Genomic DNA, 20,082 nt, shown 5'->3' with positions numbered 1-20,082 from the left:
TGCAAAAAACCTAAACCTACGTAAACTAGTACCTAGATTTTTTACAGTCCCATAATCGTTGTTCATGAATGTGTTTGGTAGAAGGTAGGCATCTAGCCCTTCTTCAATATGTGTCAATGTCCATTGATTGTAATGCTCTTAACAGTTTCAGCGTCTCTATATCTATACTAAGTTATAGAAAAAATATCATCGTACTTCACTTCACAGACTTAGGAGCATACTTTTAAAGATTGTATTAATTGTAAAGATTTCTGTTTTAATCCAGTTTGAAGTTTGAACCAATTTACTTGAAAACAGTTTAATTCATTTAAAATTGTTAGGTTTCGAAAAGTAGGAAGTTTTAATGTGTAAACTTGATATTATTTTATTTAAGGATTGTTTCAACTCAGGGAATTCACGGATTCTGAGATGAAAACATTTCTTCAAAAAACGATGTCAAAAAACCTTGATATTACAAGCACAGTAAGCAAAACGTCTCCAATAAATATCCAGTGGCTAGAAAAGGTTTGGAGGGTCATTGGGGGAAACATTGACAAATTTGCTAGCTTGCCCCTAGTGCCATATCTGCAAAGTGGACGCTTTCTCAGCAGGTACACAGTAAAGTTGATTCCTTTAAGCACCCCATTCTTGGTTGTCGCTGCATGCCGTGGCGCTACGGTTCCTAACGAGCTTGTTCGTCCTTTGAATCTTCTAGGTATGACAGTATTACCGGATGTACCACCGTTTGTGCATCAATATGCGGCACATATTTTAAAATGGCCATACACAGAAAAGCTGGTCCAGATATTGAATGGTATTGCGGCTTCTAGTAATCAATGGTCTTTCATAGACAAGTTCAATAAATCCTCAAGTAATGAAGATAAAGTAGCATTATTTAAATTTCTTACACGAAGTTCGACATTAAACGAACATGGAAAATCTTTCATAACATCCTTGAACATTTTTCCTGTTGTGCACGATGGAATTATGAACACATCATTCGGTGACTTGAGGGCAGTCAACAGTTTTGTAGAACAATCGGTTCTAGACAATGTACCAAGGAATGTGCCGTTACCATATCCGTGTGTCCTCGGGGAAGACCAGCAAGGAAGATTTCTCCAAACATTAGGGTTGAAAGAACTCACTCTAGAGATTTTCTTTGAAGAAAAGTTAACGATAATGTCTGCAAAAGGATTTACAGAAGAAACAAAATTAACTATGATTTCTTTCCTTTCCAACATCCAGCTCTTCAAGAGAAATTACCGCCTTTTAGGGCTAGCAGCATTTATACCATTTCTTTTAAAGGGAAAGGTACGCGTTAAAGCTTCGGATTTATTTGATTCATTAGATAGGAATGTCGAGCGATTGTTTGTTGGACAAGACAATTTATATGAAAACAAAAATGAGTTAAATAAGTCTCACGATGAGCTAAAGATGATTGGTTTAAAAGGTTATAATGATATAAGTGTAGATGAAATTTATACTGTTGCCAAAACACTTGACAGCTGGAGCAGAAACAACAACCACCTAGATGACATTGTCGAAAAAGCGAAAGCGTTTCAAGAATACATTGAGAAACATCCTGAAATTCTTCAAAAGGGATTACGATCAGGAAAGAAAACGTTCGGTGAGGCTATCCTGAATCTACAGTGTTTCACAAATTTCAAAGAAATGTTTGATGGTGCAGATGAGTTGTGTAAGCAGTCATTTTCTTTGAGCATGCCATCGAATTTGAAACTTACACATCACTGGAAACTGGTTTGTCTCGTTCGACCTGTGGTAGAAACACACTGCCGTTGTTTGGCTATGTTCTACCAATGGCATGAACAGCCGTCTGTTGATGACGTCTTAGAAAACCTGAACAGAGTTAAAACGGTGATGACAAGAGGACAATATGTGCAAACACTACGTTTGATGGTTGCTGAAGCATTCCAATATTTACACAAAAAACTGAAAGAATCAATCGATAGAAGGCAAACGTTTGTGCAGAATGCACTGGTGTGGACAGAGGAGGGATTTTGTGTACCGGACAAGGCTATACTTTTACGTGAAGATGTTTCGAGTATCAATTTCTCACCATACTTTAAATTCATACCCCGTGAATTTAAATATATGAGGGACCTGTTTGTAGGTATTGGCTGTAACTTAACGGAGGACAAACATGTACTTGCACACTTCCTCCATGACATTAGGAAGACCTATTTAAAACGTGTATTGGCGACAAATACCGAATTCGATAGGGCACGTGTTGTATCGGCTTTAGATCGTTTGGCTAGTAAAGACATTGACAAAGACTGGCTAAAGGAAAATGTAATCGTCTTGATCGACTCCCCAGAAAATCAAATAAAGTTTGCATCAATCACTGATTGTGTTTATGATGACGAACCAGAAATGTTTGATGAAACTTGCACCGAAGAGGCGAAACTTAAACAAGTTCATCCGTCATTAAGCAAACAGACTGTCGTGAAATTAGGTGTAAAATCAGTGGCACATAGAACCTTGTTAGATGCCGAAGATATTGGTTTCGAAGAATGGGGGCAGCGTGAAAAACTTACTGATAGATTGAACAAGCTTTTGACAAATGGTTATACTGATGGACTATCAGTTCCAAAAGAATTGATACAAAATGCTGATGATGCACATGCCACTGAAGTATCTTTTCTATATGACGAACGAAGAAATGATGATGCAAAAAAAAGGTTGTTTAGTAAACAACTTGATGAATGTCAAGGGCCAGCTTTGTGGGTTCACAACAATGCAGTTTTTAGTGCGAATGATCTTAGAAATATAACTAAATTAAACGGTGAAACAAAGACGTCAAAAACAACGATTGGAAAATTCGGATTAGGATTCTGTTCCGTGTACAATTTAACAGATGTGCCTAGTTTCATCTCGGGTAAAAATCTAGTGATGTTTGATCCAAATGAGACATACATCCAGGAAGTACGTGCAAGACCAAGCACGGGCATTAAGGTTCCACTTTCTAAACGTCTGATAATAAGACGCCATGAAGACCAGTTTAAGCCTTTCGAAGGCGTATTTGGATGCAAAGTTCTCGACGAATCGTTTCAAAGTTATGATAACACATTATTCAGATTGCCTTTGCGGACTTCTCATCAAGCTGGTGTTAGCAAAATTTCTCGGAAAGTGTACAGCAGAGAGGAAGTGAAAGAGCTATTAACAATGATTATGAAAACGGCAGGAAATCACCTGTTATTTTGTCAAAATGTGAAAAAAGTAAATATTTATCATTTGGTGGACGGTAAGAGTCCATCAGAATCAAGATTATGTTTTACTGTTCAAAAATCGCTTCTTACATGTCAGCATATTGGCACAAACATAGTAGAACAGGCCGAAAATCTCTTTGCAAGGAAAGTGAACCTCAGTAGTAATCAAACGATTCGTATTCGACAGCAATGTTTGACCATAGACTTATGGACGAAATCAAAGCAAAGGCAGTATGAAAATGAAACAGACTGGATTGTTACTTGGTACATGAGCAGTGACATAAAGTACCAGAGTGGTCACTTAAAGTCTATGTTGCCGTTGACAGCTATTGCGTCACCAGTTGATATCGGTAGAAAGAATGCAATGTTTTTGAAAGATCTTCCATTTGGTTTTTACAAGGAAGGGCATTTGTTTTGTTTCCTGCCACTGCCTGTAACATCTGGATTGCAAGTTCATATCAACGGGTTCTTTAGCGTAACGTCAGATCGTAGGGGTCTATCCTTGGCAAATGAAGATGATAAATCAAATAAATTGGATATTCATTGGAACAAAGCATTGTTAACAACATCTGCTGTAAAAGCGTTTACATGCCATTTGCTATCCATCATAACTACCTGCGATATTGTGGACATTTATTCCTTATTTCCAGAGGAATGCAAGGAAATTGTAACATCATTTGTTTCAAGCTTTTATCAGAATATTGTTCAATGCAACAGTAAGCTGTTTAAGGGAGAAAGTCAATATTATTCCTTCAACGAAATTCAAATGTTGGATGAAAGTGTTTGCCATGAAAAGGCGCTGTTAGAAGTAATCTACAATATGTTAAATGGCATTCAGAGGAATGACATGAAGGTCGTGGTTAAAATACCAAACTTTGTTCTTCGAAAACTTTTGAAGTATAACGCAACCGAGCTTGAAAAGGTAAATCAATCTGTAATTTCGATGACACACGTAATGAAGATATTTCTTCAAACAATTACCTCAACATATTGGATGGGCAAAGACGATCAAAGAAATTTGCTTCTTCAGCATACAGTAATACATGGTAATAACGAAATAAGACAGATGTTGAAGGAAATTCCTTGTTTTCCAACTGAACCGTGGGGACTTTTAAGAAAAATTACAGAACTTGTCAGCCCTTCCTCAACTATTGCCAAGTTGTTTCGGGTATCGGATGAACGGTTCATTTCAAATAACAGTGGCTTACGACAAGAGTATTTTGTATCGAAGCTAGTTGACCTTGGTATGCAAGAAAAATTCTTATCACCCTTGTTGCTTTTGGATAGATGTCTTAGCATATCCAAGTATATTGAGGAATGTACGGAATGCTGTAAAATGCAAATCCAGCGTGTTCTACGATACTTATTGTCCCTACATGATATCAAAGAACTTGAGAAAAGTCATGAGATTGAAAAGATAAGACAAACACCTTTTCTGCCGGTTTTGTCGAAACCAAAAGACTGGGTTTTTTCATGGAATGCTGACGCGTCAAACAAATTAATAATTGGTAAAGATATAACATGTCAGAACCATACTTATACGTCAAATCCCCCAATTGTTATTGGAAACCCAATGGATTTATTTTCATTTGATAGAAGCTACATTGGGTCAGTTCAGTTTATATACAATGAAAGCTTTTCTAGTCAAGTACGGCTCCCGCCTGCTATGAAAATGTTGCTAAATATTCGAGACAAAGTTTCAGTTGGCATTCTTTTGGAGCAACTGGGGTGTCTAGCTGATGAAGCAAGCACCTTAAACCAGTACTTCAACAAAATGACCCAACACATTTGTGATTCGGTGTATGAATCCCTGGATGCTTTGATAATAAACATGGAGGATAACTGTTTTCAAAAGCTTGCAATGGAAATGTGTGCTGAAATATTAACAAAACCTATTATTTTGATAGGAAAAGATCTTGTTTGTCCAAAGAACGTTGCCCTTAACATGAAGACATCCAGCCCACCCGACCTGTATTGTCCTCAAAATCTACCACTATCTCAACTCCGAGTATTTCAAAAATTTGGAATGAAAACTCATTTTCGGGTAGTTGACATTGTACATGTTTTAAATGAGAAAAAAATGAAATGGTATGGAAAACCTTGTTTGGAAATTCAAAATATTTTAAATCTTCTCGTAAATCTGGAAGACTGCATGACTACTGAAGGCAAGTCTTACGATGACTTTGAAGAGTTTCATGACATTATAATTGCTCCTGACGTTAACAAGTATTTACACCCCACATTTATGCTTGCCGTAGAGGACGTTGATATTGTATCTTTGGAAGGGCTTTTGTTAATGCATGGTGACATTTCACAAAATTTAGCAAAATCAGTCGGAGTGAAGACGAAGAAAATCCAATTTATGCAGCGTATATCGACGGTGATACCCTTTGGCCAATGCGAAAAGCTGACAACCCGCTTAAATGGCCTGCTGAAAGACTATCCATGTGATGAAAGTATAATGAAGGAACTGATCCAGAACTCAGATGATGCTGGTGCTACAGAGATTCATTTTATAAAGTTTTATGGTGGAAATGATGAAAGAGAATCCTTAGAACACCATGGTCAAAACTTACCAGCACTTTGTGTATATAACGATAGCTATTTTCGTGAAGGAGACTTTAAAGGAATAAAAAATCTTGGTGAAGGAAGTAAATCAAACGATCCAACAAAGACAGGCCAATTTGGAGTTGGTTTCAATGCGGTTTATCATCTCACAGACTGTCCGTCGTTTATAACAAAGGGGCCAGATATGCCTTCCGGGGGAGAATTAGTTATGTTTGACCCTTTACTGAGATACATTGGTGAATACTCAGGAAATGAATATGGAATACGTGTTGAAATGAAACATCTTCTGGAACAGTATCCAGGAACGCTAAGTAATTATCCACCATTGAAAGGTCAAGTGGGAACAATGTTTAGATTACCGCTTCGCACTGACGGATCACCGATTAGTAATCATGTTTTGACAGAACAACAGTTAGATATCTTGTTTGAAAAATTCACTCAAGCTGCTGGAAATTGTTTGCATTTCCTGAAGAATATAAAGTGCATTAAATTCATGACGTGCTTCAATAATGACCTGAAGAAGCTCTTCAGCGTAGAAACGCAAATGTCACAAACGGATACGAAAAAGCGTTCAAGTTTTTTTCGAAAAGTGCATTCTACATGTTTACAACATGAAAACAAATTACAAAATACACGAATTGAGCAATTTAGCACCACATATAAAATGGTTATCAAGAATAGCAAAGGAAATGCTATTCCATGGCTTATCGTCCAAAACTTTGGAATTAAACAAAACGAACGTGAAATTGACCCTCACATCACTAAAGCATTTGACGAGGGTGAACTAGGTCTTCTTCCACTGGGAGGTGTTTCAATGCAATTGTGCGAAACTGACCCTAGAGCGTATATTACGAGCCACATAGACCAACATAAAACACCCAGTGATCCTAAACATGAAGCATTTGCAGGAATTGCATACTGCTTTCTACCACTTCCTGTTAATACAGGGATGCCATTTAACATAAATGGCCATTTTGCACTGGATAGAGGAAGGAGGAGCCTTTGGGATGAAGGTTATCGTAAGTCTTGGAATGAATACATTTTAAAGAAAATTATATCTGAAGCATTAAAGTCGGCATTGGTCTACATGCAGAAGTATTGGGTTGAAAATTACAAAGATTTAATGACTAACACTATTGCAATAAGAGTATGTCTTTCGCTGTATTACAACAATTGGCCACGCTATGCAAGTGCAAAGGATGATGACTGGAAATACTTTGTTAAAGCATTCTATGGTAAGGTATTTTCCAGCCAGTATACCATTTTTGCTCTTCCAAACAGAACTGAAATTCCAAACAAACAAAAGAAAAGGAAAGTCCAATGTGCGATTCAGTGGGTTGGCCCTGCACGAAATAATACTGATACAACTGGAGGAATCTTTAACATAGTTTATCAGTATATTTCACGAGCAAATATGTTCACAAGAGAAAACGCCAAAGATGTTGAGCTAACCATTGCACGATTGGGCTGGCAGCTAATATCAAAAGTGCCCTCAGACATTTTGGAAACACTTACATTAACGGAATGTACAGAGGCTGTTTACACTGATCCCAAATTCCTCTTAACCGTTATAAAACAAGAGAACAGATATGATTTGCCACTGACGGATACAGTGTACAAAACACCACAACTGTTGCAAGTTTGCTCAGGTTTGTGTGGATCGAAGAGACATTTAAAGAAGAAATTATTGCATTACCTCTTAGTGTGTCTAATGACAATTTTGTGAGAAGATTTGATCCAAGCACACCTTTATTCTGTTCCGAATTCCATTGCTTACTTCCAGGATCTAAACAAGCATTTGTGCATTCTGATCTCGTGTCATTGATGTCTATAGAGAATACTTTATTTGAAAAGAATGTTATCCGAGAGCTCACTGTAAAATACCTGTCAGATTTATTACCACAATCATATCCGAATTACAGAAGCGGAACAAATATGAAATGGAAATTCGAGAAAAAAGCATTGGTGACCCCTTTAACGGTGTTTTCGTTATTCAAGTTTATAGCTACTATGTCAATAAACAAAAAGTCGTCGGATGACAAGCACGTCATTGACAACGATCTATTTCAGTCAAATGTAAAGCTGTTCGACGCTTGGTCTCTTTTACCATCTGTTAGTTCATTTGGCGAGACGGAGATTCATGAACTCATTCCAATAAAAAACAGACATGAATTATTATATATCAACCATGGAAATGATCAAATTTACACCATTTTACGAAGACTAAATATTCCGTCCCTTGATTCAGACGTATTTGAAAATGATCTCGACATAATTTATCGTTTGGGTAAAATGCTTGCATCAACACAGAACCCTGCGGAGTTATTGAAATGTACTGTTCATTACAGCCGGAGAATAGCAATGTGTGACATTACTAGCGACGAAGCTATAGATCTACTTCGTTTCTTCTCTAAATGTAAGGGTGAGATTCAACAAAATTTAAAAGAAGATACATACCATTATTTTAAATCTCTGCCGTTGTTCGAAACGGTACACGATGTGCACTAAACAAGTGTACAAGATATGAACCGCGTAGTTGTGGTTCCAATCTTAATTCCTAAACAAGGGTTTCAAGCATTATCAGAAAGTACGTCTATATGTTTCTTGAAACATTGGTTTGTATTAGAAGACTTGCACCGATTTCTGAAATTCGAATGTCCAACTCCTCTCGACATTTACCTAGACATAATATTATCCCGTTTTCATATAATCGAAGAAAAAGACTTGCTGGTGCATGTAAAATTCATAAGGGATGAACTACATACAACTGCGATTAAAAAGGGTTTAAAAGAGAAACGCATGCGTATTTACCAAATACTACGAAATATCCCCTTTATTCAAACAGAGAGGGGTTTGAAACGTGTGAGTGATTTTTTTGACCAACGAAACGAGGTGTTTCGATGTTTTGAACGAAGCGAGTGTTTTCTCCCTGATGAATATTGTGCCGAAGAATGGACTCCCTTCCTGACAGAACTTGGTCTTAAAACTGCACCAGATGGCGAAACTGTAATTGCATATGCGAAGAAAGTAGCGCGTAATACTGCTATGGATGGCATTGATGAAGACGTATTAAAACAGTCCGAAATATTGACGCGTTGCATATATGGAGAATTTTATGACACCTTCGAGAAAAACGTTCTTTGTCAACTTAAAGACATAAAATTTGTGACTCCATATATCGTTAGCGAGGATAAATTGTCGATCGTAAAGTCATACGGCGAAAGCGGTATTCTTATTCATTTTAATGGAGCATGTCACTACATGCATGAAGATCTTTGTTGGAGTAGTGCATATCTTTTGCAAAATGTACCACAGCAAGACATATCTAAAGCACTTGGAATACTTGAAGAGCCCACTGTAGATCAAGTATTGACTCACTGTCAAAATATTACCGATGTGTTCTACAATGATTTTGGTAACGATGAAAATAAGTATGCAGACAAAATGTATTACATGAGTGCTATATATAATTCCTTAAGTTTAAGAAAGGGTGACATCTGTAGTAGACGACTCATACATGCACACTTCGTATTGATTCCAGATGAGGCAATGGTGAATATTTCAGATGTATTTACTGGTTCTTCAGAATATGACGAAATAAGGCCGTACTTGTACAAAGCACCAAAGTGCTTTAGGAAATATTTCGATCTTTTTGAAAGTGTCGGAGCAAGTGAAACTGTGACATGTTTACATTATGTTTCTGTTCTTGAAGCTGTACATACGCAATTTGGTGATTCCGAGCTTCCATCTTCAGTATTGTACACTGTTTCAAAAGCTGTGCAAAGGTTATTATTTGAGCTTCTCGTAGAAAAATCACAGTTTGAAAAGTTGGGAAGACAAAAACTCTTTCTGCCCAGTTTTAAAAAGAAATTATGTGCCTCAACTAGTTTAACGGTTTCAAATAATACATATTTTGAAAATAAGCTTAAAGGTAATCGAGAACTTGAATATTTCATTGGGTTTAATCAATTAGATATCAATTCATTTCGAGATCCAGTTGAACCGTTCCTTCTTCTTCCAGAGACAGTTCGTCCAGAAATCCTTACTGATTATGTGCAAGAAGTCGTGGTAACTGACGGAATGGAGATGCTTGAGAGTAGTGACGCTGATAACTGGGAAACGTTCTTGAGATCAGACTATTTTATTGAAGGCATCATACGTTTGTTGCGATATCAAACAAAATTTGAAACGGCAACAATAGGTTTGAATGGCACTGATGAAATCTCGATCATTGACTTACTGTCAAACTTAAAAATAAAACAGGTGAATGGACTTAAGACAATGCTCAAGTACAAGGGGAATATTGTTCAAGGAACGGAATCCATGAAGACTTGTTTCATAAGAAACACTGATATTGATTTAGTGGCAAATTCTGAGCAAGGTAAAGTACGCTACGAGTTGTATTTTCAAGTTGCATCAAACTCTAGTTCATACACTATTCAACATAAACTTTTCACAGAAGCAGATGGCTTAATCAAGTTGGTAGATTTATGCACATTATGTAAATTATCCAAATTTACAAGCCATTGTGTTCGGGATTTGATGGCATTGATGGACAGACCACAGATGATATCTTTAGAATTAGATCAGCGTAAAGTAGATGCATATAACCTTCCCTTTGGTTTTTTAAGATCGGCTTTTCCTAGTCCAGGAACATACGTGGAACCTAGATTCTTTCCTTTTATGGTGCAAGGAATAATGCCTTTCAAAAGACATGAATATATGTACGCCGCTCTAGAAATAGATAACGAACATGTAAACGACGAAACGGACCGTGATGACGACATGGAAGACGAAATGTTTATCTATGTACATATTGTACACGAAATCCGAAACCCCAATGAAATATCTCAGCTTAGCACAAGGTATGTGGTAAATGTGGGAAATCGCTTTGAGAATAGAGTAGAGGTGCCAATATACCGACTGTATAAATTCTTACCTCAACAGCAGGATAACGGTCAAGATATTGTTGAATACGATTCTGAACCAGTGGGTTCCCTGCCATTTGATGATAACTGTCGGCGCATTAGAGATATATTGCGAGAAGCATTTAAGTTACCATTAAAAGATCGAAAAGCTGTCATTCGTCGACTTATAAAGAAATGGTACCCAGACAAAAACGAAGGAAGGGAAGAGTACTGCACACGAGTGTTCAATTACATGAAGGATGTGATTTTACGCTTAGAGAGAGGTGAGAATATAGAGGGCGAAATAAATGCCGCCACGGGAATGTCTGAACCGGACATGTCGGACTCCTGTTATAGGGACACTGCAACTACAGCTTATAATCTTGGAGCAAGATACGCACGTGGTTTTAAAGAAAACATTGACGATTATAACAGGTCAAATCGCCAAGGTAACTACGCCCACAGATCTTCCAACACATGTGCTAGACCAAGTGTTGGTGAATCAAAAAGATGGTTACGGCAAGCAAAGCGTGATTTTACGTCAGCTAGAACAGCACTTGAGTGTTCCGAGCATTCATCAAAACCTTGCTACAACTGGATTTGCTTTATTTGTCATCAGGTAAATCTTTTCGGATTTTGCTTGACATTAGTTACCTTCTTTCAGAAGAATTAATGATTACTGCAATAGATTACTGGTAAGCACTATATAATAAGCAGCAATAGTAAACACATGCTGATACATTACGCGATATCTATCATTTCTCTTTAAAAGAGACTAGACACCAGATAGTCTCAAAATTGACAAGTACAGTTTTTCCTTACAACGAACCTTAATGTCAATACAAGCTATTATGAGGCCGATAATACATCAATTTAAATAAGTTGAATAATATTTCAAAAATAGCGTGTAACGGTTTCCAAGCTCATAGTGTGCATATTTTGTATGTAAAGGTCACGTGATTGTTACATATTCATATATCGACGTTTTTTTGTTTTAAATTTAATGGTATTTACATGGTATTTGAAAAATACGCAAAAATTCAAAATATTCATGTGTCCTTAGCGATGTGATACACCAGTAAGTAAGATTCAATGCGTTGTACACAACGATATCAAATTTATGTAAGTTATTTACAATTTTCTTTTTTTCTTGCAATTGTATCACCAGGTGTCCAGTATATATAAAATTTGTTAATACAGGCTTGTGAAAAATCCTTGAAAGCAGCTTGGTTCTCGAAGGATGCCAATTTGTGTCCACGTAGAAGCCACAGTCTTGCCACCATTGCGGATAATCTAGGACATACGTTGCTTGAAGAAGAGGTATTACTGATATTGTTGTATGTACTATATAAGTGTAAATGTGCTCGTGCTCTAAGAATTTCCCGTGTGTTTTAACAATAAGTCTTGCAACTAAAAGTACTTTGAAAAGTAACCTTGCCATTTGAGTTAACATATCCCTTTCCAGTTACAATGAGTCTTGGAAAATATGTTCGTAAAACTGTGTGAGTGTAAAGCTGTAAGTATTCTAAAGGTTTTCGTTAGAACAAATGCTGAGATTGAATAAAGTTACTTTGCAATAACAGTATTGCGATATTTTATATAACTGATTACTGAAAATATGTGTACATTTTAACGTGCGTTTTTTGTATCATATCATATGAAAGGAGATTCAATTACTCTGCTACCAATTCGAAAAGTATTATTGTAAATGCATAACGTTCTATTCCTCTTAGGCACTTAGAGGTAAGACATGAAAAGTCACAAGATAGTCCTCTATTGTTAATGTTCAATTAAAATCAACTTCAAAGATTACGTTTACCGAACTAATAATGAAAATAAGGTTACCTTAATGATATAACAACAACAATAATACAATTTTAAGTATGACGTGGAACAAAGCTTGGCATGTATAACGTACATTAAGGACGTCAACGTCAGTTAGTGTTTTGGTACGCTGAAACACGTAGCCTAAGAAAAATAAAGTTATTGACTAAAAAACGGTTATTTAACGACGTTGTTAAACAGACTTTCGGCAAATACAAATCGAGTGTGAATATTAATGGTTTCTACGCTAGATCACTTCACGAAATAAGTGTGAAAATGTATAGTTTATATGGTAGATTGCTTGGCATATCGAATGTGAATACTAATGGTTTCTACGCTTAATCACTTGACTTTGAGATAAAAGCCTAGTATAATCCTTTTATAAGTGACTCCCCCCCCCCCAAAAAAAAAAAAGAAACGAAAAATAAAACGTGTACATAACCTCTGTGTCTTGATCATAATATAATTGCCTAAGTGTCTTATCAGATCTCCAATCTGAATATTCTGCTGTGCAGTTTTGGAGATTTTATCAAAGAAATGAACCCTAAATGCAGGCCTAAAAGCCAATAAACAAATGAACTGGACATTGGCCCCTACTGTGACATTAGCAGGAGATGCACAGCAGGGGATTGTCATGCCAAACATTTCTTAAACAAGGCCTTTAAATGTTCGAATCCTAAATGGATGGACGAAAAGCCGGCTAAGAATGGTTTGTCGGGTTGGATTGCCTGCTCCTAGCGGCAATAAGCCGCACAAACTTTATAAAATTTTGAAAATTTGGCTATGCGGTTTCTTTTTTGAAATTACGTAAATGTCGTGACTTTTGAACACATACTCCTACCCATAGCAAATATGGATTGAAGCTGTAAATGATCTTTAAATACTAATTAACGCTAGTGACGGATAAATATTAGTGTTGAAACATGTTGTCGCATGATTTGTTTTGCCGCGTACATATCATAGGTTCCACCAAATAATCTTCGAATATTCAATCAATTCAGTTAGTGTTCATTATAACCTAGTTTAAAACAAATACTTTGTTTGTCGTCATACATGTGTCTCTCGTTCAGTGCCTTTGTGAGTTTGGCTTGTCCCTTTAGATTCCTTTGTATTGCAACTAAAACAAAAATTTAAAATTAGCTTCATGCTTTATGCAAATATGATTTAGGCTTTATATTTGAATTAAATGCGATATGTTACAGCGTTGGTGTCGACTTCTTCTCCGTCGTGGTGAAAAACACGAACATTAACCGTAACTAAATTTCGAACATGAATGTTCGTACAAATGTTAATTAAGATATTATGTGTCATTATTAACATAACTATGGCTAAACTTATTCTTGAGTTATGTCTCTTGCCATAACTATCGACTGCGTAAAACGGACAAGTGATGGCATCCCCTTTCGATGCTCTTGTTAATTACAGCATGAATGTAAATTTCAAAAAGTTAAAATCCGATTGCCAACACGGATTTCACATGATACATAATTTTATATGGTTCATTTTATTCAGGCCAGACGGTTCGAAGAAAACCTACAAATTGCAGGCCATAGCTATTTTCGTCTTCGATACCCCGATAGTGTGTATGGCAATGACATCCCTTCTGATGTGTTCGACAAAGATGATGCCGAGTTTGCTGTAGAAGCTACCGAACGTATTTTGGACATGGTTGATGATTTTGTTCAGTAGATCGTACAGATGTGGAGTGAATTGGAAGTCTCAGTTGTGTATGGATACTCTAGTGCTTCAGGAAAGTGGACAAATCAGTTGTCTGATTATCGTGTGGAACAAAGTGTTTTAAACCTAGTATTGTACATATGATTCTCAACATATGCCCATTATGATACTCTTTTATTGTTTGATTTCTTTTTGTTAATCCTCTGCTTTAAAAACACGTTGCCATGTTATTTTGGTTGCCGTTTTATGCTGTACATTTATAATTGTTATAGCAAACAGAGATGAAAGCGATTGACTGTTGTATACTGCAATACAGTGACGATGCATTGGAATTATGCTGTATCGTAAGTTGTTCATAATGTTGTCACGTGTGTACCATTATTGTGTTGATTCGCTGTATATATATGACAATATAATTTAGATGAACATAAACTATATTTGTGTAATGAATACGTCATACACTAATTATGATTTGGATTTTTATATTCAGTTTAAATCGACTTTTATGTGTTCAATTTTGTCGTTGTAAATATAGTAATCATTTGTACATAATTATGACGATACTAGTGTACATTTGTTGTATTATCTTATCAGCCAAAATATGGTATGTACACATAGGGCCGATTGTTGAGAGTTTTGTTAAAGTCAACAACGTTGTAAACGTCATCGTTGTTAACTTTCAAGCCGTTACTGTTCTGGAAGTTTGATGGATAAACTTGTGATTTGATGTATTCCTAACAAGATTTGAGACGATTGTTTTAGCTGTATTTGTTTTATTTATATATGTGAGCAAATCCTCTACTAAGTGTCGTCTAAACGTTAGCAACGATGCTGTTTACTTTACCAAGTTTCTGAACATTCGGCCCATTACAGTTTTTCTTGTAGTATAAGATGTATACTTTAAATAGGGTTATTTTAATAGCTCGGATCTACGCTTATTTATCATATGTCGTTATTGTTACTTTTGTACATTCTTATATGAGTTGATACCATGCAAAGCGCAGTGTGGAAGTTTAAAGGCGTACAAATTAAAACAAACGTGTGTGTGGGTGCGTGTGCGTGCGTACGTGCGTGTGCGCGCGCGCGTGTGTGTGGGTTGGTTATTAATCGAGTTACTTTGTGCTGTAAAAACAACATTGCGATAAATTGTTTATTTAAAGCGTTTCTAAGTACTTTTGACTATATTCCTCAAACTATGCTAAACCGTACGTGTAGTTTTTTCGTTGTACTTCAACAATGTATGTAGCTTTGTTTAATATAAGTCTGGTGTGTTTATGATTGCATGTTAAGAACGTAAATTAATAATGATTATTAATTATATTTAAACCAGTATATGTATATTACTATATTTCCTTTATGAAAATGATTATTTCTGTTAGTTAATTAATCGGAATAATGTAGCCAGCAAGTTGCATAGGCATATTTAAATATACTTGAAGCATTATCTGCATCTGTCTTTACACATATTTTAATTTATTTGCTTTATAAAAAGGTTAATATGTGTTTATATATGTTTGTTAATAATCCGAAGGATGTAGCCAGTTCATGGCGTGGGCCTTCTTAAATATGTTTGAAGCAGTATTTGCATATTTTCTTTATAACCATGTTAATATGTGTTTATAATGTCTGTTAGTTTATCCGAAGGATGAAGCCAGTTAATGGCGTGGGCCTTCTTAATTAAATTTGAAGCAGTGTTTTTATATTTTCTTTATATATATGTTAATGTTTGTTTATAATGTCTGTTAATTTATCCGAAGGATGAAGCCAGTTAATGGCGTGGGCCTTCTTAATTAAATTTGAAGCAGTGTTTTATATTTTCTTTATATATATGTTAATGTTTGTTAATAATGTCTGTTAATTTATCCGAAATATGAAGCCAGTTAATGGCGTGGGCCTTCTTAATTTTTTTGAAGCAGTGTTTTCATATTTTCTTTATAGATATGATAATGTTTGTTTATAATGTCTGTTAATTTATCCGAAGGATGAAGCCAGTTAATGGCGTGGGCCTTCTTAATTTTTTTGAAGCAGTGTTTTCATATTTTCTTTATATATATGTTAATGTTTGTTAATAATGTCTGTTAATTTATCCGAAGGATGAAGCCAGGTAATGGCGTGGGCCATCTTAATTATTTTTGAAGCAGTGTTTTCATATTTTCTTAATAGATATGTTAATGTTTGTTTATAATGTTGTTAATTTATCCGACGGATAAAGCCAGTTAATGGCGTGGGCCTTCTTAATTTTTTTGAAGCAGTGTTTTCATATTTTCTTTATAGATATGATAATGTTTGTTTATAACGTCTGTTAATTTATCCGAAGGATGAAGCCAGTTAATGGCGTGGGCCTTCTTAATTATTTTTGAAGCAGTGTTTTCATATTTTCTTTATAGATATGATAATGTTTGTTTATAATGTCTGTTAGTTTATCCGAAGGATGAAGCCAGTTAATGGCGTGGGCCTTCTTAATTATTTTTGAGCAGTGTTTTCATATTTTCTTTATAGATATGATAATGTTTGTTTATAATGTCTGTTAGTTTATCCGAAGGATGAAGCCAGCTAATGGCGTGGGCCTTCTTAATTATTTTTGAAGCAGTGTTTTCATATTTTCTTTATAGATATGATAATATTTGTTTATAATGTCTGTTAGTTTATCCGAAGGATGAAGCCAGTTAATGGCGTGGGCCTTCTTAATTATTTTTGAAGCAGTGTTTTCATATTTTTTAATAGATATGATAATGTTTGTTTATAATGTCTGTTAGTTTATCCGAAGGATGAAGCCAGTTAATGGCGTGGGCCTTCTTAATTATTTTTGAAGCAATGTTTTCATATTTTCTTTATAGCTATGTTAATGTTTGTTTATAATGTCTGTTAGTTTATCCGAAGGATGAAGCCAGTTAATGGCGTGGGCCTTCTTAATTATTTTTGAAGCAGTGTTTTCATATTTTCTTTATAGATATGATAATGTTTGTTTATAACGTCTGTTAATTTATCCGAAGGATGAAGCCAGTTAATGGCGTGGGCCTTCTTAATTATTTTTGAAGCAATGTTTTCATATTTTCTTTATAGATATGATAATGTTTGTTTATAATGTCTGTTAGTTTATCCGAAGGATGAAGCCAGTTAATGGCGTGGGCCTTCTTAATTATTTTTGAAGCAGTGTTTTCATATTTTCTTTATAGATATGATAATGTTTGTTTATAATGTCTGTTAGTTTATCCGAAGGATGAAGCCAGTTAATGGCGTGGGCCTTCTTAATTATTTTTGAAGCAGTGTTTTCATATTTTTTAATAGATATGTTTATGTTTGTTTATAATCTTGTTAATTTATCCGAAGGATGAAGCCAGTTAATGGCGTGGGCCTTCTTAATTATTTTTGAAGCAGTGTTTTCATATTTTCTTTATAGATATGATAATGTTTGTTTATAATGTCTGTTAATTTATCCGAAGGATGAAGCCAGTTAATGGCGTGGGCCTTCTTAATTATTTTTGAAGCAGTATTTGCATATTTTCTTTATAGATATGTTAATATTTGTTTATAATGCCTGTTAATTAATCCGAAGGATGTAGCCAGTTAATGGCGTTTGCATTCTTTATTATATTTGAAGCAGTATTTGCATATTTGCTTGATAGATAGGTAAATATGTGTTTATATATGTTTGTTTATTAATTCGAAGGATATAGCCAGTTAATGGCGTGGGCTTTCTTAATTATATTTGAAGCAGTATTATCATAGTTTCTTTATAAATATGTTAATATGTGTTTATAATGTCTGTTAATTAATCCGAAGGATGTAGCCAGTTTATGACGTGGGCCTTCTAAATTATAATTGAAGCAGCATCTGCATATTTTCTCTATAAAGACGTTAAAGATGTGTTTAAATATGATTGTTATTTAATCTGAATGATGTAGCCCACAAATGACGTGGGCCTTCTGAATTGTATAAGAGACAGGATTATGTATATTTTCTTTATAGATGTAAATATGTCTTTGTCAATTATTCCGAAGGACGAAGCCAGTGAATGGTGTGGGCTTTATTAATTATATTTGAACAAGCAGAATCGGTATATCGTATATAATATTCTCATATACCGAGGTGTGAACAAGCCGTATCGGTATATCGTATATAATATTCTCATATACCGAGGTGTGAACAAGCCGTATCGGTATATCGTATATAATATTCTCATATACCGAGGTGTGAACGAGCCGTATCGGTTTAACATTCTCTATACCGAGGTCTGTAGCTATTGCTTTGCAGCCAGTTTTGTTTAAAAGAAAATGTTTTTGTTTTATGTTCGCTATTATAATTCATCTTTTGTTATCCATAGAGTGTACCTGTAATTTTGATCAATATGATTGAGTTATGTTTTGTAGTGTTAGTGATGAGTGCGTGTGTGTGTTTTTTTCTATATTTATCCAAGGATTTAGCCACTATTAAGTCTTACATGGCCAGAGTCAGTGTTGTTTGCTATATCATGCATGAGTGCATTCTGTCTTTTGCGTCATGATTTAAATTAATATAAATTTAATATATTTACTTTAAATATATTCTGTTTGATTTTTCTTTAAATCATGTACGTATGTTTGTTTGTAAGGCCGTGTGCATATCTTGTAAATGGCATATGTTCTAATACATTTTATGCACACGTACTTGTTGTTTTATTTTTTATTTATTTTGTTATTTCATACGTTTTGTATTTTTGATATGTGACGTAGTCTGCGAAAAAAAAATGTCATGTGGAGGCATTCATATAATCATAAAAACAAATTGAACAAGCGATTTGATAACAAAATATAACCTAAAAATCAACAAGCGATTGGATAATAAGAAAAACTTTTAATAAGTATAAAAGATTGTTTATATGAATATTCATTTTTTATCAAAATAGCACTGATTACCTGCTTATAAGACACACAATGTATTGCAATAAAGAACAAACCTCCTTGACCTATGCAGTACTCATTTTCGCTGATGACGTCAGAGATGTGCTATCGTCTATAGAAAGACATGATGAATGTTGTAAAGTTCATGTTTGCCTGTGAGTTTCAGCTTGAGCGCAATTAAATAGTAACTTAATTGTAGTTTGTTTTGTTAATTGTTTTAATTGTTTTAATAAGTTCGAATTCAGTAATTGCTGGAATAAATTATGCAAAATTATAGGCAAGAGTAAAGAAGGATTATTTCGCAGTGGTGAACAAGTAACTTTTGTTATCTCTGTACGTCTGTTTTAAGCCACACATAAATTTGCATATGTACGTACATTTGCATCCAATTACTAAAACCGAGGACATTCTACACAAAATGCAATATGTTTATTGCATTCAATATAAACATCGAAATAACATGGTGAATCTAACACAAACGTTTAAGAGTTTAAAATAGCTTACATAAAAAATAATTATACTTATAATTTCGTTTAGTGTTGACCTTATTCTGGTTGTGAAGAACAACGCATAGAACGTTACTAAGAATATATTAATTTATATTAATTGCATAATATTATCTTATGCGCGCGTGATATGATCCTTATATTTAAGATATTGAAACCATAATCAAGCTTATTTTCTATATCTAAGACTTTCCATCAGTAAATATTAACACCCCTAAATTCATTTCTTAAATGAAATGGTCTTTCTTCTTTGTTTTAACTTTTCCTACTATGTCGTCCACGTCCTTACTCAAGAAGCCATTGTCCGGTCATCTCCGAACATGACATTATGTGCATGGACATGTTATTTGGGCTACGTTCAATAACAGGCCATGTCGTCCAAGTCAATTCATAGTTATGGCCCTTAAATTGCTTCAATTACACAAACTTTATGCTCTCCGCGCAGTTACTAGAGGAGCTCTTGTGCTATCATCACTAAATTTAAACAAGACGTGTATGGGCATAAAATCTCGTC

At 35.0% G+C, this 20,082-nt stretch overlaps 1 protein-coding gene across 3 annotated transcripts in view; it reads left to right on the top strand.

The window, feature by feature from the left end:
• The window catches only part of LOC128219757 (sacsin-like), a 38,391-nt gene extending 19,131 nt beyond the window's left edge, over positions 1-19,260 (top strand). Inside the window, exons 7-10 of one of the 3 annotated variants that reach the window (XM_052927717.1) lie at positions 374-694; positions 9,796-11,300; positions 11,882-12,001; positions 14,018-19,260. In XM_052927717.1, coding sequence (XP_052783677.1) covers positions 374-694; positions 9,796-11,300; positions 11,882-12,001; positions 14,018-14,194 — 2,123 coding nt within the window. In that variant the 3' untranslated portion in view covers positions 14,195-19,260. Of the gene's footprint in view, positions 1-373; positions 9,172-9,795; positions 11,301-11,881; positions 12,002-14,017 lie in introns of those variants that run through there. The other 2 variants (XM_052927719.1, XM_052927716.1) reach the window with 2 other exon arrangements.
• The last annotated feature ends 822 nt before the right edge of the window (positions 19,261-20,082 follow it).

The sequence above is a fragment of the Mya arenaria genome, chromosome 15 (genome assembly GCF_026914265.1).
Source record: "Mya arenaria isolate MELC-2E11 chromosome 15, ASM2691426v1".
Taxonomy (NCBI): domain Eukaryota; kingdom Metazoa; phylum Mollusca; class Bivalvia; order Myida; family Myidae; genus Mya; species Mya arenaria.
The sequence above is the reverse complement of the archived record's forward strand: the minus strand, read 5'-3'. Positions and strand labels throughout refer to the sequence as shown.